Source organism: Pseudopodoces humilis, chromosome 1, assembly GCF_049639895.1.
Source record: "Pseudopodoces humilis isolate 2021_Gansu_Grassland_sample_001 chromosome 1, ASM4963989v1, whole genome shotgun sequence".
NCBI lineage: Eukaryota > Metazoa > Chordata > Aves > Passeriformes > Paridae > Pseudopodoces > Pseudopodoces humilis.
In genome coordinates this window covers 131,312,674-131,334,741 of record NC_142200.1, presented here as the reverse complement: position 1 = coordinate 131,334,741, position 22,068 = coordinate 131,312,674, and the positions used below count along the sequence as shown (strand labels likewise).

Genomic DNA, 22,068 nt, shown 5'->3' with positions numbered 1-22,068 from the left:
GCTCTTCGGTGTTTCCTGGCATTGATATGAGGACTTGGGAAGGACCTGAGAAGATGACTGACCCCTAAAGGAACATACCTATGTTAGAAGTAAATTTCTCCATTGATCCAAGGGACAAATTTCATGCATAAAACTGCTCTTCAGATCATCCCCAAGGCATGAGGCATCATGTCTCTCCAGTATAAATGTGTGGCAGACTTGCACACAGCATCCTCACAGGGTTACATAAGATGTGTTCTCACTGGTCTTTGGAAAGAAAGATGGAATTGTCTTCTCAAACAAGCATTTAACTGCAAAAGCATAGTAGGATGTACAGTTCATGTGTATTTGGATAACATACAGTGTAAAAAGGTCCATTATGTCTGGATTCTCTTCCAGCTGCCCAGTTTAATGGTAGCCTACTAGGTAGTTTGTATACGTTCCTCAATCCTTTACAGGACTTTCTGTCTCTTTATCCACAACCCATTCTGTGGAATTTTGTTGTGGTATTGCTGTAGTAAATGCTTCTTCCATTATGTGGGCAGGAAAATTGGGGTTTTTTGGGGGGTTTTTCTCCCCACAGAAAATTTCAGAAGTTTCATTTTACTCTTAAGATATGCTTGGAAAACCTAAAGCCACAAGCAAAATGTGTATTATTCTATTCCCAGGGCTAGAGAAAGAATGAAACACTAGGATATGTTGTAAACCTCATGTTTGGGTAATTATATGTTATTCTAGTGTTTCCATCAGGCAGTTTGGGTAATAATGTGTTATTCTAGTGTTTCCATCAGGCACTTCTTGTATCCCAAAAGAGAAAAAGAAATGCAAATCCATGGTGAGAGGTGTCTGAATCACTTGGTTTATTCAGCTTGGAGAGGAGAATGAGGGGAGACCTCATTGCAGTCTTCAACATCCACACGAGGGGAAGTGAAGGGGCAGGTGCTGATCTCTTCACTCTTGTGCCCAGTGACAGGACTTGAAAAAACTGTGTGAAGCTGAGTCAGAGGAGGTTTAGGTTGGAAAAGGAAAAGGTTTGAAAAACCAGAGGGTGGTTGAGTACTGGAACAGGTTCCCCAGGTAAGTGGTCACAGCACCAAGCCTGGCAGAGTTAAGGAGCCTTTGGGCAACACCCTCAGGCACATGGTGTGATTCTTGGTGTGTCATTTGCAGGGACAGGAGTTGGACTTGATGATCTTTGCGGGTCCCTTCCAACTCAACATATTCTGTGATTCTAGGACAGAAAATGAGTAGCACAGCATCTTTATAGCTAGACCGGATCAGCAAGGGGTTTTTCTAACCTGGTTAGTGTTGCATGCTCTTTGCTAATTCCCTTGTCTCTTCCATTCAAGTAGAATTGGGTTTTGTACAGACTGAAAATACTGAAGAGACACACAGCGTCCTTTGTGAGATGACAGTTATGTCTGTGGTGTCTTGGGTGGAAAAAATATTTTTTTAGAAATAGGCTAGTAATAAAAAGATGCAGGAAAGTGGTGGAGTAGTCATAATAGAAGAATTAATGGGTTTTATTGTACTTTGGACTGTGAAGTGGCATATTAGATGAAGGACAAGGGTGCTAAGTCATATGCTAATTTTGGCAAGCTGTACATAGAAGAGCTAAGAATGAGATGCAAGAAAGAAACGTGGACCTTCATAAATGCCAAATGGGGAAATAAGGAGAATAAAACTTTGTTTTGTGTGATTATAGTGGACAAAGGATATAAAGACAGATTTCTCAGTGTCATTACGCAAAATACTAGGCAATGCACTGGCTATCAACAGGAATCTAGATCCACTCCATCTCCCTGCCACACTGCCCCAAAAGGTTAAAGCAACAGAGCAGTAGTGATGTTGAAAAAATTGGGTCAGTGCAGTGTATAATAGGGTTATAAATGACATGGAAGATATATGGTAATGACATTATTTTATGTTTCTTGCAGGGAAATGATGTTAATTATACTCACGAATAAAAGGCAGATAGATTAATTGTAAAAAAAAAAAAATATTTTGGCTGCTTTACATCATTTTTCTTTTTGAAATTTTATCTTGAGTGAAGAGCTGTATGATAGATAAGAATGGTTAAGAGAGAGAGAGTAAGGAGAAGTTATCCTGGATTGCAGATTCTCATTTTGGTAGCTTAAAGGGTGTCCAGGCCATTCTTGCAAATCATAAGGAAGAGTGTGGGTTTGATGAGTGTTTACAGAGATTGCCCAAAATGTGATTGTTGTGGAGAGTTAAAAAGGTGAGGAGATGTGATTTCAGGCTGAGGTAGACTTGAACCTAGCTGGAGTTCAGAGTGTTGATTTCTGAAATTTTACCTGAGCTGACTTTCAATTCTGTAAAACTTTTAAAAAAGAGCAAGACCATACTGCCTGAAGCCCACTTTTTTGCTTAACAGCTTTTAGAATCTTAATATTTATTATGCATTAAGCAACATTTAAGTAATAAGAAAGTATTTTATGTGTGTTTTGCCTGTGGTTGTCTTCTGTGAAATCCTGTGTGATGTCAACTTTACGTTGTCTGTCTCAAATTTGTATTCATTCAGGTGGATCACTCGATGTTCTTTGTTTTTAGGAAGCAATTTTGAAAAACAGGGCAGGGTTAAGCTGAGTTCATGCCTTCTATAAGAAGCCTGAAGAATGTGAAGCAAATTCAAGATTTCTTAAGTGTGGTTTAGTGGTACCACACCCAAGTATGTTGTTTTTCTGCAGAAACAAATCATTAAAACTACTAAAAAAGCTGTCTTGTTGAAATGTGCTTAGATGGCATGCAGTAACGCTTCAAAGCAGAGGAGGACTTTCCTTTTAATATTCTTAGCCTGCACAAACCAATTCAGAAAGTTGAAAGGACTGATGATATTTCTTAGTAGGTCACGTTAACAGGGCAGTGAAATAACATTACTGTAATCTTTGGTTCAGGTGTGAATTAATGGAGCTTCATTGCTACATCAGGTAATTCTGGATCTAATATGTAGGCTTGACATAGGCACCTAGCTTTTGGATATAAAATACATCTTTGTAATGCACATTTGCACATGTGGCTAGAAATAAACCTGGAGCCTTTGGTCAGATACAGTGAAAACCCCATGGCTACCCTGATCCTTTTAAAAATAAAAAAATTCACGTTGTTGTGGAACAACTACTATTCTGTGATGAAGTATGGGATGCAAAACATCAAGTTGTCCTGGCTCTTGCTGCTTGGGATGACGTACTTGCCATGCTGTGATGAGGGGGGATGCATTTCCTTAGTTCAAATTCACATCCAGGGCTTAGAGATGCTTTTGTTATTGGCAGCATGTAATCCTGCAGAATTAGGAGGAGAAATTGTGGGGAAGTAGCATTGAACTTTCTTTCTGCTGAGACTGACACTGGCAGTCTCAAAATGCATGTGTATCCCCTTTCTGCCTGCCCCCACTTGCTTGTGTTTGCTGGTTACTTGCTGGCTACAGTTGCATGGTTTCTAGATTACAGTGAACTAGAATGACTTCAGCAGTCTTGTTATTACTTAAAAGGACAATACAAAACACCACTCGCTCTAAGTTGCCGTGTTTCAGCTTCATCAAGGTAATTGCATGTGCGTTTATCCATGAGAAATGAAAGTTATGAATCACCTTGTCTTAAAGACAAATTTAAGGGCAAGGTGGTAATGAAACAATTTTGTAGTACTTGCTCCAGTATTTGCTTTATTATGTGACTGTAAGATAATTCTGAAATACAAATGCATTAAAGCTGGAGGGGGAAAATAGGTGATGTTGCATCTCAGTAAATGTAGTGTTTCTTCTGTGAAAGAACACCATTAAGATGTTTTATTCAGGAGTTGCAAGTGAATATTTAAGCTACTCAGCATATTTCAGTCTTAATAGGATACACTGATAGGTCAAAAATGAGATCAGTGGGAGGCATACTGTGCCATTCATTGAGAATAGAAGTGTATTATATGTGTTCAGTGAAGGTACCAAGATCTATTTTTATTACACATGTAGACAAAATAATACATAAATTTTAATTTATTGATGAGAAATAAGCTATGATAAAATAACCATGGTTTAAGTTAGAAATTCTTTTGTTTAAAACCCTAGCTGTTGGACCTTTGTGGTCATGATTTAATTGCAGATATAAATAATTAATATCTATCCTTTCATCTGTACTGATGACTCTTTTGTTTCAGATAGGTTAACCATATGCAGTTACATTATCAAGGAAACAAAACCCTGATTTTTAAAGGTGAATAAATCAGGTGTCATTTCTGTTAGGGAAGGAGTAAACATAGTTGTTTATGTATTTCATTAAATAAAATCCTTTTTCATTTGACAGGATTTGTCTTTAGTGACTCTGAATCAACTGCATTAGAACAATTTGAAGGTGGCCCTTGTGCAGTAATAGCACCTGTGCAGGTAAGATGTCTTTATTATAGGAATGGTTTAATATCAGTGAGCCCAAAATTTTTTCTTTATATATATGGAGTTAAAATAAATATGAAAAAAACTGCAGATCACTTGTATTTTGATTTCATAATTAAAGTGTGGAGGAGGCAAAATCTCTGTAAAAAGGCAGGGATGGGCATGGGCTGATTTTGAACTATAATTTTGCAGAAGGACATATGTTTGAGAATATACAGCAGGTTGGTCCAAGCAGAAGTAACTTCAAAATCTGCAATGAATTATAAAGGGGAGAAGGAAAAGAGAAGATACAAATTTAATCCTAATCCTTTCACATTTCTTGAACTCCCTGGTCTTAAGGGTAATATATGTGTCAATGTATGCTTTTTTTTTGTAATTCTGTATTAGAAATATTTGAAGTAGCTGATTTTCACATCAATCAAGGTTTACTATGTACCAAAAGGGGAAAATTATACTTTGGAAGTCCTAATTAGCAGAATAATTGAAATATGTCAAGTGAACATATATATTTAATGTGTTTAGGATGTCAGTTGTGTTGCAGATACGCTAAACCATTTGTGGTTTTATTTTTTTTAGTTTGTTTTTTTTCTTACTCGATTGTACCTTGCATGCCATGCATGCTGTTTGCAATGCTGTTTCAGGGCAGTTAGGACTGCTGGGTGGACATAGGACCTGTAGGCTGAATCTTTTCTGCCATACCAGTTTGTTTAGCTATGACTGCTCTTCAGTCCTGTGGGAGCACCTTGTAGCAGCAGGCAGGCTTTCAGTCATGGACCGGGTTATTTCTGATAACCTGCTGGTGACTCCTCTTAAACACAAATCAGATTCTGCAGATATGTCTCAGTCTGATTGGAGGCCTTGTCCACTGCTATGGGACATGCTTAAATCTTGTAGCAGAGTGAATCTGATCATGAACTGGAAGGTAATTGGTCAGACAACTGACAGTGTGGAATTATTTGCATCTCTGGCGTGTATAATGTCATAAAACCTCTGCCATTCGTAACGCTGGTTCCACCAAAAGACTTGTACTGCAGGAAGAAGCACCATTTGTTTAAGTGGCAAAAAATCAATAAAAAACTATTTTACTATGAACTATTTTACTATTACTCCATAACATGGCATCTCTCAGATGCAGGGAGTCTGGTCTTTGATGTTAGAATTACAAGTCTTTTTTATCTGGGGATTGGAGAGAGTAAGGAATAGGACCAGCCAGCTGTTTAAAGGCAGTGCCAAGTCTTGAACATATAAAATGTAGATAATTTTTTTTCTAGGTGATGTAGTTAAACTTCCTTGGAATTAAGTAATTAAAGCATATTTAAAAGTGGGTTGAGTTCCAGCTAGGGAAGGAGGAAGGGATCAAACAGATCTTGCAGTGTCTGCTGCTGCTGTGTATTATTAGAGGGGTGTGCAAAAAATCTGTAATGGGAGAATAGGGTGAGCGTGTGAGGAAAGCAGTGAAAGTTGAACTAGCTGTTTCTGAGGTGCTGAAAGTACCTGAAATGGCATCTTACAAAGTAATTAGAAAACCCAAGACTCTGCTTCATGAAGTTTCTTCTTTCATTGTTCCTTCTCTGTAATTTGGAGCATATATATATTTTTTTTTATTATTTTTTTTTTTAATTGCAGCATTGGTGTTGATGATAAAGCAGGGATATGAAGGGATAGTTACATACATAGGATTTCTTTAACCTAGTCTGCAGGTTATTATTTGCAATCATTAAAATAGGCAGGCTTGTTAACTACTTGTTAACTACTGAAGGGGTTTGTGTTAGTGACTAGAGATGTCTTGTACTACTGATCAATTATACTGAAAAATATTTGTGTCTCCATTACTGCAGTCCTGTGAGTCTGGAGGTGTATATGCCAGTATGCACTATGTGTATTTGAAGTGTACTTGAAGTTCAAACTCAATGGTTTTAAATGTAGTTATGAGGCCACCTTTGTAGCTGGTTTGACCGGGAAAAGTCAATAAACAGAGCAGGCTCAGAGTCTTGTTTTGAATGGTAAGCAGCTTGAAACTCATCTAAAAATATGCAAAAATGCTTTGTTGTAGGGCTTGTGATCTAAAAGGTGGCGTTGTCTTGTATTTTAATAATATTTTATTCCTTGATAACAAAGGCATTCCTTTTGAAGAGGCTTTTTACCAGTGAAAAGTCTACTTGGAGAGACTGTCCAGGTACTGAGACTTCTTTTTTTCCTCTTACTATTTTTCTGTTTTATTTATTTGTAAAGCATGTGTTAGTTCAAAAAACTTAAAGTATTTCACACTTTGTTTTTTTTTCGTGTGCTTCCATACTGTATGTATACTATGTGCTTCAGAACTCCTATTTGTGAGGTCTGTGCTGGTCCTTAATACTTCTGTGTTTTATAAATAATGAATTGAAATCAGTATTAAGAAAGGGAATGGGTTATAAGTTCTATAAAACCATATTTTTCTAAAGACAGCTTTATAATCTTTGGTCCAGTATAGCAAAAGAGCAATTAACATTAGTAATTAATGAGATAAAAGTAATTATTTAGATAGCATTAATGTATAGAAAAGATACTAGTAACTTATATATGACAATGGTTCTCAGCAGTCAGACTCATGCAGGTTTCTGGTCTTTCAGAAGAGGAGCAGAAGAACCTTCTCTGTCACACATTATGTGATATTTTGGAAATGGCTTGCTCTGATAATTCTGAGTCATACTGTCTGGCAACATGGATAAGAGGAAAAACAACTGAAGAAACTGCTAGTATTTCTGAAAGTCCTGCAGAATCTAGCCATCGAGAGGAACAATCTCGTAAGACGTATTTCTATGCTAAATTACCCATCACTTAGTGAAATATTACGTGGTTTTTGAGGGACCACTGCTTTTTTATTAATTCACAGATGGAGGTTTTGCCTTTGTAATTCCATTAGCAAAAGACAGATTTTTGTCTGTTGTAAATAGAGGCGTTGATCCTTTTTGCTGAAAGCAATGTGCTGTCTGTCACTGGGGTTCTAACATATATGTTTCTTTAGAATTTCAGCAATTTCCATAATCTTCAATTTTATTTTGTAATTTACTGGGACCTGATACATCTTTAGTTTTGAAACATCTACATGCTTCTTAACACTGGAAGAATACTTGTCACTTGTTGTTTTAGAAGAATTTTGTAGAAAATTCTCCAGTGCTTTATTTATTCTAAAATATTCTGGACCCCCTGTTATGGAGAAGTAGCCTTTTTCCATTTTTCTGTGCAGTTCCAAACAGTTAAAATCACCTTCTAGTAAATTATCATAATTTTTTTATAGCTTAGAATTTTTCAGTTACCTGCTTTTTTTGCCAATGTCTTTATTCCTTCATTAGTTACTGACATCAAGGCTCCAGGAGCCATCATCTGTTGCACTGAGTCATCCAGTCATATCTAACTACTGCAGAATCAGTGGCATGGAAAGTTTGTCTGTGCACATATGATCAGAGAGTTGTATTTATTAATCTTTTGACAGGAGAGATATAATGTGTTAAAAGATCAGCTGCTTTTTCTTTTAGTTTTTGTTCAGAACGTGAGCCTTAAGAAGTATGAAAATCTCTTCACATGAGAACATAATGCTTGTAGAGGTGCTGTCTTTTGATGGAAGGAATATGTCATCTGTTTGTGGCATAACTACAAAGTAAGAATTGTACAAATAGATTTATATGTACACAGCTAGTTACAGCAATTTGTTGTGCAGGGGCTCCTTGTCACAAGTCATTATCTGCTTCTAGCAAGTGCTCCCTGTGCTTTAGAAGGCTCAAAGAATAATAATTAAAATGATATTTAGTTGAAAAACCAGACGGTCAGTGCATAAGAGTTCGAAGGTGACCATTTTTTAAAGTAAAAAGGATTATACAGAAAGTTTTATCTGCAACTTATCTGTAAAAAAACCTTCCTTTGCAAGACAAGGCAGTTGTAACTCTGAAATTCCTAATTTTTTTCCTTTTTTTATTTGACTCTGAAGCTCTTGCCAATTATAGGAAGTTTGTTTTCTAGGTAAAGTTAAGCAGAGACTAGTGATCTACAGGATCTTACTGTTCTGTTTTTTAATGTGTTGCTTGATTCCAAAGGACTTTTAACTGTAGAAAATGTTCAACAGTCTTTTTAAACACACACTCAAGTTAATAATTACTCTCAACACTAACATTTTTTAACTAATCCATCCTATTACATAACTACATTTTTCACGTTTCTGTACAAGTCTTCAAGTTTTGCCTGGCTTGTCCTTAATAGCATGGAATGTGCTCATGGAATACCAGGATACATTTACCATGTATAGCCTGCTTATGTCATGGGCAGTGTTGATCACTTTTATTGTTTCTATTTTACATTCCCTGCTAGACACTGAATGCACGTGCCTTCTGTATATAATGCGATACGCTCACCAATTTAAGATGTATTAGTTAAGTTTGGGCCTTTTTCCCTTCCTCTGTCCTGCTATTTACCTGTAAACCCTCTTCTTAACCTGGTTAGGGGCAGGACTGAGGTGTTGAGGAGAAGATACTGTGAGTAATGCAGAGTTGTATAACTGCTAGTGCAAAGGAGTACATTTATTTCTTGCTTGGCTGCTGTACTCAATAAGAATAGAAACTGGCATTGTCATAGTTGATAGGACTTAAGAGTTGGGTGAGCAGGGACTTTACAGATACAGTTCCATATGGCAGGCAATTTGAGAATTGAATATGGGGATATGTTTATAATAAAGCCATGAAATATGCTTAGACACAGCATGTGAGAGTATCATTTTAAAGGGTTTCAAAACAATTGTATTTCTCATACATCTCATGTTCTCTTGCTGTTTGTTCTTTTTTGTTCCACTAAGCACTGTCTTTATTTAGCATTGTTTGGGTTATGTATAGCTCTACTTCTCTTTAGAATTTCTACTTATTTCCCTTTATTTCAAATAGTAATTCTATTAGCATTTCACTCTGTTCTTTAGTAACAGAATGAAACTGCCTATCATCCTGCTGTGTGAACAAAAGGTGGATTCGAGCACACTTACTGAATGCAATAGCATTTTTCATCTGCTTTTGTGGTGTATAGCAGTCACTTGTTGGCCATGTGTTGGCTTTAGTAGTGCAAGTTCCCAGGTTCAAAGATTGCTTTATATGAGTTAGGCCCTCTAACCTTCTGCTTAGAAAAACATGTATTCTTCAAGCAAGGTTAGTTTTTGCAGCATTTTCTGCAATTTAGATTCATTGTATTTTATAAAAATGTCTTAATAATACATTCTTTTAAGTCCAGTTTTATTCCTGGTAATCTAACCAATTCCTTGTAGTTATTCAAATGACAAAAACTAAAATTCTTAAGACTGCTGCTGCTGTTTTTCTGAAGTAGAAAATGAAAGTATTCTGTTGCTTGAGAATTAGTTGTGTTTGTATGTAGGGCAAATTAAGTGCATCTTTCAAAATACAATCAGAATGGGTATAAAATGCCTTCTCAGGAATTCAGGTGGGAAGAACTGAGCAGTAGTACTAGCCCTAATGGCTTCAGATCTTAACTGAATTGTATGCAGCCACATCCCATAGCTCGGTGATCAGACATTGTTTAAATATTCAGCATCAAGTAGTATCTATCAGAAAGCAGTTGTTTTGTGTATTATTCTACTACCAGAAAGATAAAGAAAAGAAAAGAAAAAAGAAAGGTATAAAGCCTGTGTTGAACTTGGGAAAACACTAATGCTGTATTTTTTTTTATGTCCTGAATGCAACATGAATTTGAAAGACTCTTTATCCATTATTGAAAGAAAACAATGAGAACTTATTTAAAACAGAATGTGTAACACTGTGTAGAGTAATTCTACTTTTTTGTTTGTAATAAATAAGCATTAAATGGAAAAAAAACTAACCGAATTTCAGTAACAGAAGTGTATATTCAAAGAAAAAATACAGCTTACCTACACTGATAAAATTATCCAAATAATCGTGCTTGCTTTTCTAGGAAATAGTACTTCTTGTTAACCTGCAGAATTATATCTATAGTATGCAAATGCTTGGTGACAGCTACATTTTGTACAAAAGCAACAGCTCAGTATATGACAAATATTTCCAGGACTATGCACTCTAGTGGCTTTGTGCTTTTAATAAATTGATTAGTCCAAATAAAAATGTTCTCACTAATTTGTATGGTGGAATCTTAATGTTGCAGTAAATTAGTTTATACTAATCAGTTAAATTTAAATGTCAGGCAAGGATTAAAAATATAATTAGAGCTTGAAAGTATTCTAGCTTGCTGTGTGTATCTTGTGTCATTTTTTTGCCATGTGTAGTGCTGAAAAGTGTCTCTTGTGTATAGCTGCCTTGGCTGTCGAAGAGCTTGGCTTTGAGCGATTTCATGCATTAATTCAGTAAGTAATATGTTGGAACATTTAAAATACAATATTTTGAAGTTTCACTAATATTCACAGGCCTGAAAGGGGTATGCTGACGAACTTTTTGTGTGTTACTCATCTGGTTAAACTTGGATTTCAAGTTTTGGTTTGGGGGGGTTTGTGTTTTTTCTTTGTATTTTAGCCATTTAAAATGGAATATTATTTTGAACATAAGTATTGGGCTTTAAAATAAAACTGGAGCAATGTAATGTGATTAATTGGCCAGATATTTTATGCATTTCAAGTTTATGAACACAGGGTTTTGTGAATCTAATCAAGATTCCTATTTAAGTTAAAGATGTTAATCCTCCATATTTATATAATGTCATCAGTACATTTTCCTGATTTGAGATATCATAAGAAACATTTATTAAAATGTGTCATATACAGGACTGATTTTTGTTTCATACTTTAAACACTATTCTTTTTTGGGGGTCTAAACCCAGAGTTCACAGTCTAGTGAGTTTATATTTAAAGGTAACCGCCTTTTATTTTCAAGGTGAACCATTGTGTACATATTATACAAATCAATCCCCAAAGAGTAAATAAAGAGCAGCAGAATTCAAAAAAACACCTGATGGAAAATGTTGCTAATTAGAACTGAAATAGCCACCGTTCAGTTTATCAGTAGTAATTATAGTTTATTTTTTAAATCCATTGTCATATAGGGAAATAAGAAAGAGGAGAATATAACATTTTTATAGATGATCAAAACACTGATTTCCTACTCTTCCTCCTCCCCTCCTGCTCACCCCTTCGGTCTTTGGACTTGTGGTATCCAATTTTTTTCAGTCATTCTCACTGGGAATGAATGCTCTGGCATTTGCCTTTACAGATGAATTTCAGGACTGGCTTTGCCTTGCTTACCTTGTATGCCATGTTTACTCTACAGATGAAGAAAGGATGTTTAGAAATCAAGCCAGAGTAATTAGAAATTAGCCAGAGTAAACCCATCTATGGATATATTTTTGAAGATGTTTGTTTCTCTTTTAAACAAAGCTTACTAAAAGTGCGCAAGAAACTAGAAATAAAATAATATACCTGTTTGTGTAAGGTAAACAAAGACTATGATCTAGTTTGAGTTACTCAAACTAATGTTTTTGTTCTGAAATGTAGTGTTCAGCTCTAACTGCCCAAGAAATTGAAAGTGTATTGCTTCACTGAGATATTGGTGAATTTCTTCCTTTCCTAGGTTTTTATTTCAGTTTTTTTTCCTTTTTAAACATATGATCACATGGTGTTAACTTATCATCCAGGCAGTCACCATATTATGCAATAAGATAGTATCCCAAATATTAATGTACCACTGTTGAATGTTTTGAAGAATTTGCTTTTTCAGAGCTAGTGTCTAACAAAGTCAAATTCTTGTGGGAAATATAGTAATTTCTTCGAAAGCCTAGAAGATAGTCTTACCTGGTTAAATAGAAGGTTTATTTCTCCATTGTTTATGGACTGAATGTCTTTCAGAACACTGTATAATGCAAATGTTATTTTGGTGACATACAGTCTATTTGCAATTTCAGTAACAGTGTTTTATAGAATTACAGTAGTGGTGCAAGCCACTCAGCTCTTTCACACGTGTATGTAACTTTATGATTAGTATTTGCATATAAAAATTGTTCATTTTTGCATTTTGCTCCAGAATTATTTATCATCTGCAGATGGCAGTTACAGTAACTCCAGAAGAGCTGCTGCGTCATTCTGTATATAAAACCAGATCTGTTCTACTTTTACTTTGACATTTTCATGTTAGGTGTTAGTAATTCTTGGTTGTGCTTTGTGACACTATTCTAATGCTTCATCCAAATACATACTTATTTTCTGTTGTTTGTTTGTTATTGTTTTTTGTCTTTAGCAAACGAGCATTCAAAAGCTTCCCTGAACTGAAGGATGCAGTTTGGGATCAATATTCAGCATGGACAAACAGATTCGGAGTATTACTCTTTCTGTATTCTGTAATACTGACAAAGGTTTGTGGGTTGCTTGATGTACTTTGTGGGTGGGTTTTATTTCTTTGTTAAGAGACAGTTTGATCATGTAACCCTTTTCTGTAAAAGGTGAACAATAAATCGATGAATGTCCAGATAAATGGATGCAATGGTATCTTCATCGATATTGCAGTACAGTTCCAGCCTAAAAATTTGAAAGGCTAAGTCCTTTGGTTTTTTTGGGTTTTGGTTTGTCTTTTTCTCTTTTAATGTGGGAGACTTACACATTTTGAAAACATCCTTCCTTACAAGATGTTTGAAAGCATCTTCCTTTGAAGAGAAAGCAGCCTGTTAGCAGTTCATGTAAAAACACCAGCCTTCCAATATTTTACTGTTGCATTCTGTTGTATAAATGGTGCAGCTCATTCTTTAAGATAGTAAAAATGTTTGTAATTTTTCTGCAGGGTATTGAAAACATAAAAAATGAAATTGAAGATGCAACTGAGCCATTGATAGATCCTGTTTATGGTCATGGGAGGTAAGCTGCAAAATAGGTTTGCTACCATTTAAAACAGATTTGTGGGCTTATTTTTTATGTCTTACGTAACTGATCATTCTTTTAGGAAATTACTGACATTAAAAGACTGACTCAGTTATAACTTTAAAATAACTAAAAGCAACACTGAAAAGTGTGTCTTTTTCACTGGTAACTCCTTTTAGTACATCAGTTTTGAGGAAATGTTTCTGTTCTTGTTGAATTTTCAGATGTATTATTCTCAAATTCAGGGCTACATTCTATATCAAGTTGGTGTTTGAAAGAGTGGAGATGATAATTAGTGTTAATTAAAATTAAATTACATGCTAGTTAATGGAAAACAGTTACAAAATGTCTTCTTGGGTAACCCAATAATTTTTTTATTTGTTACAGATAACCACATTTTTTGAAATAAATTGCATGTCCCTTCTAATTTCTTATGTCTTACATAATTTCTTTCTGTTGTGTAGCCAAAGTTTGATTAATCTGCTGTTGACGGGACATGCTGTTTCTAATGTGTGGGATGGAGACAGAGAATGTTCAGGGATGAGTAAGTTCATTCTAGCTTATGCTTGTTCATATTTTTTACATACTCTGAGATTGTGCCCTATAGATTCAGAATATATTCTGTTTCTGTTTTGATAGTCTCTTGTTTACTGCCCTTTGATTTAAGTAGACCTTAAATGAAAATAAAACATACTTGCACAAAATTGCTGATGTTAGTATCAGTGAATACAGGATTGTCAGCTACAAGTTGAATGTAGAAGTTACGTCATGGCCTGGATGATGGGAATGCAGTTTCTGCAGTTTGGGAAGTTTGAAGACACAGCCACTGTTCAAAACAGCCACATCAAACTAGATAAATGGACTGACAGTAATGTCCTGAGATGCACCAAGTCCTACACCCAGGATGGAATAAACCCATGGAACAGCACAGGGCAGCACTGGCTGGCTGGGAAGCAGCCTTGTAGAAAAGGACCCAAGGCTCTTGTGGGCAGTGAGTTGCACTCGGTTGCTGTTGTGTCCTTGTGGCAAAGAAGGGCAGCTGCATCGTGGGCTGTGCAGGAGGGTAGCCAGCAGCTGAAGAGAAATGGTAGTTCTTTCCCTCTATCTTATATCTATCTTATATCTATCTTATTTCCCTCTATCACTTGTGGGGTGACCTCTGGAGAGGTGTGTCCAGTTTTGGGCTCCCAGGTACAGGAAAGACATGGACATAGTGGAGTGATTCAGTGGAGGCTCATGATTAGGGGGCTTTTGTGGGTTTTGTGTTTCATTTTGCAAATAAAGATTATATAAAAACAGGAGCAGTTTGAATTGTGGAAATGTTTCCATCTTCTCTTCCACTGCTACAGAGTCTATCTCAGGTTCATCAGCATGTTTCTTAAAATGATTTTCCATTATCTAAGTCAGCACTGAAAATACTTACTTGAAATGAGGTTTGGGACAGATCCATGCAAGACCTGAATCAAAATGCTCTGGTTTGATGATGAACAAATAATCTTCTTTGAGACATCTTAGACTTGCACTTGGTTATGGTTTCATGCAGCCTATGCTTTCAGACTTTCAGAATGTCATTTGGATATTCTATCTAACTTTCCTCTATTTAACACTGTTGTCATTTATGCTCCCTGTTTCCTATTGAATTTTTTTTTCAGTTAGCCTTCTGGGTTTTATCTGTATGTTCTCATCAGTATTCTTAATTTTTCCTTTTTGATTATGATTTATCAGTCTGAATTTTTAGATTATGATCCATCAATCAATCTGACTTGTTCTAGGAGCTTTCCTTTACTTTAGGCTAAGTTGCTGTTCTGCAATTTAATATATTGGTTTTGAAAACTGGTAGTTCATTCCCTCATTTGCCTTTCAGATTATCTTTCTGGTAGGCTTTATTTCTTAGTTATCCAAGTTGGAATTTTTTTTTTTCTGAAAATGCTGAATGTGCTTTGGACACGGTAATGTAGTCCACATTTAGGTTCTCAGACAGTTCTGTCCTAAAAACCTAGAACCAGAACTCCCATAGAGTCTGTCTCTTTTTGTGGAGAGTGGAGGAACTGAAAATGATCTTTAGTACTTTTTAAGGATCTGGTATTATGTGTCCTGTTAATTTTTCTAACCAGTCAAGTAATTGGACTTTACTGTTAGGAGCCCTCCATTTTCTTGAAGCCTTTGGATAATTAGAGTCAGAACCTGCTTCTTCTTATATAATCATATCTGTTACCAAGTGATTTGTTGTAGTCTATCAAAAAGAAAGATGAAGAGCAGCCAGTACTTCTTAGGCAAGACTGAATTTTGGATACATTGTCATATTTCCTTTATATGGAAATCATTTTTGTCATCTTTCCTTCTCTGAGCATTTCTCTTGGATTTTGTTCGTGTGTAAAACCTTCAGCTTCTTTCATGTCAATGCTTATGAGCTTTTTATCTAAAAGGGTTGCAGGTGTCAAAATAACAAGGACTGAATACTGTTTTATTCAGAAATTATCTAAAGTCACTTTACCTCTTGTTCAACTATTTAGATAAGCAATTTTAATTAATAAATAATTAAAAATATAAGCAATTTTAAAGGTACTGCAGTTATTTTAGCAGTGATGAAAGAACAGACTGAATTGCAAAACTGAGGAATTACCATGTGTTTGCAGAGTATACTCAGAGCACTGGCTCTCACAGTATTGCATATTTTCCAAATAGGGTAGGAGTTACTAACTGGACTTGTTCTTGGCCACTGGTGGTAAAAATGCCAGTGAAATGATATCTGTCCTTTGACTATCTACATGCTCTTCTTTAAACCTTTCTTCTTATTCCGATCTCTTCTCTTGCCACAGCTATCCACAGTGGGAAGAGGTAGTTGGGGTTTTTTACTGCTTTTTTTAGGACTGTTGTTCCTCCATGCACTGCAGCAGTTCCCTATGAGTGCAGCCAGGGCTGGAGCTGCTTTCCGCGGCCGGTGCCAGAGATTTGTGGGGTTGGTGTGGCCGCTGAGTGGCGCTGTGCTGATGCAGATGGTAACAAATGTGTGCAGAAATCTGAGTCCTTTGCAAAAGTGCTTTTCCAAGCAAGAGAAACTAACTTTGTGACAAAAGGCATAATTCATTTTCTTAGTTGAGCTTTGGTGTTATCAGATGTCTTCCAGTCATCTTCTCTTTTGTGCGGTGAGGTTATTCACAGAATAAGCTTTGATTTAGTGCAGCTAGTCTCCTTTGTTTTCTTGGTAAATCATCTGAGAGTAGTTTTTGCTTTTCTGTCTCTCCTCTCTGTTGGCTAATTCTGAAAGAGGCAGGGGTAGACCAGTGAGTAAAAGCTGAAGTTAACTTAGGAGCTTCCAGGTACACAGTCTCTGTAGCTTGACTACTAACTATTCACACTATGTGGCTACTGTTGTAGCCAAAATCCTAGCACTCTCTATTTATCAGTCAGAGTTCTCATCTAGGTATATCTGTCAGGGGAACAAAGTACTTAATCATAGGATTATTTTGAATAATCTTCTGAATAGTAAATATTATTTATGTGTGACTTCATTGTTCTGTGCCCAGGTATTGGCTCCTACATCTGAAGCCCTTGTTTAGCAGACTGAACTTTACATTGATTTTTCTTATTCGTTTTTAAGAAATATATGTGATGTATAAAATTTCTTCTCTGATGTACTGTTGCTTACTTCTGCCACTTGTTTCCTTCATTGCACATATAAATGTGCTATTTCTGTATATTAGCTGCTCTCTAGTTTTCAGGAGTCTTCACTAGTTGGTTTTTTTTAATTTGGCTGTAGCTCTCTTTCTCCCAGTTCAAAGAAAGAATGAATTGTCTCAGCATATACCAATTTATAGCCACTCAGCTATAAGCCAGTGAGATGAGATAATGTGGTTTTGCAAAGGATAATCTGTGCATCCCTGAATATTTTAATTCCAAGCAAGTTTGAAGGTAATCTGTGAAAGCATAGCTTTCAGATCAAAGACTTCTACTACTGCAAAGAGCCTTTTAATATGTATAGCTCACACTTTAAGGAAGGAGTTGTACTTCCAGACACTAAGGTAGCGAACAAGCTCATGATTGTACGTTTTTTGGATTTTAATTTTCAGAATTGGATGTATGGGGACTTCGGCTTAACAGTAGAGGAGAAAATGAAACCATTACTGTAATAACTGTTCTGCACTGTTACAAAATTCAGTGAGGTAAACTTGAAGCTGGTGAAAAGAGTATGGCATGCCTGCTGCTGCAGAGTTCATTTCTGCAAATCCAGGAATCTTTTTAATTCAGAATGGTTTCCTTCACTTGATATGGTCCTGAGGCTTTAGCCCATGGATAAGGATGTCAGTTTTATGCTGTTGTACACAAATGATTGCTGTTAAAAATTATGCTTGAGACTTTGTGTTTTAAAGGGAACTTCCAAATATGAAAGTTACTGTTCAGTGGAAAAAAGGAAATCCAAATATTCTTAAATTGATCATAGTGTATGTTTTCAGTATGTGCTGCTCTTGTTAGACAATATTTGGGGATCTAGCAGAGCTGTTCTAAGCAGACAGTACTTGGAACTCCTTAGATGATGTATATGAAAGCCAGGAGCTTCTTCCAGATCTGTATAATTAGGTTTGAAGCTTGAATTTTGAAGTACTTTCTTTATGTTAGAGGACCTCAAGTAAGGCTCTGTAAGTGTTCTTCCAGTCAGTGGTACATAAATATTTCAGCTATTCTTGGCAGCTGTGTGTGTTTGAGAGCTTTAAGTGGACGTCAGTATTGAAAATCAAATTAGTTTTTCTGCTAACAAAACTATTATTTTGAAAATTGTGTTTCATTATTCAGAACATGAAATGGTTAAAGTAAATATGACCAAGGAACTCTAAGAAAAAAGTGGGAGAGAGGAAGAAACACTAATTTATGCATATATATGGGATTTTCTGTTCTTCAAGATAGCTGGGTTTTTTTAGATTTTTCTAAGAGTAATTGTAATGTAAGTTGCAAGTACTTCCTCCCCTAAAAAGTCCAACAGCTTTAGAAAAGGGGCTCTCAACAGGAAGCTCTTAAAACCATGAGTCTGGATCTTATTTTATGGAGAAATATATAGGGAGATCTTATTTATAGAGAGAGAAATAACCATTTTTTACTATATCTTGATAATTTGCTCTTATTACTACCACTACAATTGCATAACTTAAAATTTATATTTCTTGACCAATTTCGAAAGTAAGAAAAAATGGCTTAAAACAGTATTTTCAGATTTTTCTTGGATAAATTTTGTGGGTTTTTTTTGAACAGAACTTCTTGGCATACACAAACAGGCAACAGTAGGCTTTTTGACATTGATGGAATCTCTGAGATATTGTAAGGTAAGCTGTTTTCTACATAATTTAAAAGTTTTCTTTTATTAAGGTGTTGCGGGCTTTTTTAACAGTATTGCTGAAAGCTTCACTGTGTACTGTTAGAGATCTTAAAGAACTTTCAAATAATGTCCAAATTCAATCTGACACTAATATATTAAGAAAAATATATGATAAAACTGTTAAATGCATCTTATTGAGTAAATGTTGTTTGATGCTATTTAAATTAGAACTTTATTGCATCAATTGATTATTGTGAGTTAAAAGTTTTATGTTTTTGCTAAAATAACTCTAGTGAAAGTTATGTAGTTGGTTATAAAGTCCCAAGATGTCTTGCTGTTGTGTTGCAATTTTACTGATCTATTTTTATGCTGTTGCTGTTTTCCATTTAAGTAAAAACAATAAAACTACTAAGTAATTGTATTCTAAATATAATCTATTCAAAATTTAAAAGGTATTCTATGTATTTTTCTCTGAACATTTGAAAGTTGCTGATGTCCAACTTAGTCCATATTCCTTCCTGTTGTGACAGAACTTCTTGATTTCTGGTTTTCATTTGAGAAATTCAGTGCTTTACTGTTGTGGCTTAACCCCAGCCAGCAACCAAGTCCCACACACCTGCTCCCTTACTCCCCCAGCAGCAGGATCAATGAGAGAATTAGAAGGGTTAAAGCTGAAAAATGCATGGGTTGAGATAAAGGCAGTTTAATAGAGAAAACAAAAGCCACACACACAGGCAAAGCAAAATGAGAAATTAATTATGGCTTCTGATGTGCAGGTAGGCATTCAGCCATCCCCAGGAGAGCACAGCCCCATCAAGTATAACAGTTACTTGGGAAGACAAATGCCATCACTCCAAATGCCCCCCCCATTCCTCCTTCTTCTCGCCAACTTTATATCTGTTGGTCACTTTAGGTCACCTGTCCCAGCTCTGTTTCCTCCCAGCCTCCCTTGCACCCCATCACCCTTGCCAGTGCGGCTGTAAAAAAACAGAAAAAGCCTTGGCTCTGTATAAGCTCTGCTTAGCAGCAACAAAAACATCTGTATATTAACAACCCTGTGTTCTGCACAAGTCCAGAGCACAGCCCCATACCAGCCACTGTGAAGAAAATTAACTCTGTTCTGTTCCAAAGCAGCACATTCCACCCCTTATTCCATACCATTTATGTCATGCTCAGATTCCACACTATTATATACAACCTCATTAAGCACCACTCCTTCCTACCCTTTGATATAAAATACATGTCTTTCCCTTAGTCTGAGCACCCCTATTGAATGTCCATACAATATCCACAGAATGTCCTTTGAGTTCATTTAGTCTGTGGCTTTGGGCTCCATCTGTTCTGGTGGTCACTTAGGACAGGGGACATGGTGCTGTGTGGAGTTGTTGGGCTCCAAAGCCAGCTCAGGTCAGGTCACTGCTGCACTGCATCTGCTTCTTTAAAGGCTTCTCCCCCATTGCTTCAAGTGGCTCCTGTTACAGTAATTCCTGTAACAGCAACTCAGATCATGGCTTACAACAAATTAAAGACATCCATTACAACCTCCACCCTTGGTCATTTTAGGACCAAGGTTTAATGCTGCAGTGAACTCCTTTGCTTTTCCTAGCCTGGCTGCAACAAGGGACTCCTGGCAGTGCACCATTAGCTTAGGCCATGTGCTGGTCCTCCATGGGCTGCAAGGGAACAGGCTGTTTAACCCCAGGATGTGAGGGAATTTCTACTTCCCCTGTTCCAGCGTGGGGTACCACCCAAGGGAGACAGACCTCCCTGAACTTATCCAGCATCCCCTATGGAGTTACAGGGTCCTGGCTGTTGTACAAAGGCTACTTTTGAAAAACAGAGTTGATGCTCTTTAATTCCTGAACCTTCTTGGTTGTTCTTTGCTTTCTTTTGAGTCTGAATTAAAAACCATTAGCTTATCTCAGAGTTAAAGAGAATAATGTAGTTGGCAGAATGACTGCAACTGGCTGTCCCTTCTTTTATTAACTGCATGTCAATTCTGGATTAATTAATCCAAAACCAGCTAATAAATCAAATGAACTTTTACCTTTCATTAGCATCTGATTATAGTATTGTTAAGCATAATACTTGTTTGCAAGCTAAACATTTAGATCATTTTATTGAAAATTTATGTCAGTAGAGTCCCAACTGTTCGGAAAACTAAGTTAATTTTCATTAACTTGGTCACAAACTGGATGACCTTTCTGATTTTGTTGTACCATTTCAGGTTGGCTCCTATTTGAAATCTCCAAAATTTCCTATTTGGATACTTGGTAGTGAAACGCACCTCACAGTCTTCTTTGCCAAGGTATGTTAGATGTGGGTTTGGTAACCTCAGGCAGATAAACACCACATAAATTCAAAGTGCAGATCTTGCTACAGTGTGAGTTTTATGTGGCTTTAATGTAAGAACATAGTCACTAAAACTTTTACTTAAGCCTTTCCTTAAAGGCAGAGCTGTTCCCATACTTCAGCAATATCTCATAACTTGCAGTGTGAAGTCTTTTGGTTTTAGCTTAATTTATTGGACTGGGGGTAGTTTATGCTTTGGAACACCATGCTTGGGATAAGTAAATAAAAGTGTTTTAAATTTCTATTGTGTAAAAGAGATTTGTGTAGTAATTTCATCTCCCTGACAGTATTTGTACAATTTTAAATCTATAGTTGTTTGTTCTAGATTAAAAATAGATATTAGGACTGTTATAATAATTATTTTTATGTATTCTGTCAGATATCTACTATAGCCTGTGAAAAATAAAATGCTTTTGGGAGGACTCTCAGTTTAAAATCTTAAACCAGATTTTCCAAGGAGACAATTTCTTTAGTTGTAGATTGTAAGTTGTTTTCCTTAAATTTTATTTTTATAGAACATCTGTTTCTGATTAAAAATTTTATTGAAACTTTGAATGGTACCTCCTAGTACATTTATTGGTACTTATTAGAAGTTAACTTCCCTGTACCTAAAATTTTAAAAAGCTATTTAAAACTTTAATTATAAGTCTTGAAAATAAATACTAGAACATTTAATAAAGATAAAGCTGTACATTCTCAAACTGTTGAATTTCCTTAAGTAAAATTTTTGCCTAATCTTTAGAAAGACAACACAAATGCCTAGATTTTTCTTACTAAAAAACAAACTTCCACAATATATTGAAATTATCTCTAATCTTAAATTTTAAAAAATCATTGAAATTAATTAGCTAGTTTTACATCTTGAAATGTTTTTGCAGATTTTTAATCCCTAATGTCAGATAAATATTTTTTCTTCCTTCAAAAAATAGAAAAATCCTTATTCACCTCTGGATATTTGTTTTGTGCTTTATTCTCAACCCAGTCTTTCCTAGTAAAGAATTTTTATTTCAATTTTGAAATTTTATCCCCAGTTTCTCTGAATGATACCATCAAACTCAGTACCTTGTTGTATAGACAGCAGTGTGATACAAATAGGTGTAATCTCTCTGTTATGCCAGTCCAGCGTTCCTGTCCCAGTGTTATCACAACTAATATTTAGTGTCTACAGAGACTGTTTCTAGACAGAAATCTGCT

The 22,068-nt window shown here is 35.9% G+C and overlaps 1 protein-coding gene across 2 annotated transcripts in view; it reads left to right on the top strand.

Moving 5' to 3' along the window:
* Window positions 1-22,068, top strand: part of MINDY3 (MINDY lysine 48 deubiquitinase 3) — a 48,271-nt gene that overhangs the window by 2,203 nt on the left and 24,000 nt on the right. The window contains exons 1-10 of one of the 2 annotated variants that reach the window (XM_088061928.1): window positions 4,144-4,199; window positions 4,290-4,369; window positions 6,494-6,551; window positions 6,985-7,158; window positions 10,670-10,721; window positions 12,601-12,715; window positions 13,138-13,211; window positions 13,679-13,758; window positions 18,459-18,529; window positions 20,750-20,830. In XM_088061928.1, coding sequence (XP_087918054.1) covers window positions 4,157-4,199; window positions 4,290-4,369; window positions 6,494-6,551; window positions 6,985-7,158; window positions 10,670-10,721; window positions 12,601-12,715; window positions 13,138-13,211; window positions 13,679-13,758; window positions 18,459-18,529; window positions 20,750-20,830 — 828 coding nt within the window. In that variant the 5' untranslated portion in view covers window positions 4,144-4,156. Of the gene's footprint in view, window positions 1-4,143; window positions 4,200-4,289; window positions 4,370-6,493; window positions 6,552-6,984; window positions 7,159-10,669; window positions 10,722-12,600; window positions 12,716-13,137; window positions 13,212-13,678; window positions 13,759-18,458; window positions 18,530-20,749; window positions 20,831-22,068 lie in introns of those variants that run through there. The other variant, XM_005518771.2, reaches the window with a different exon arrangement.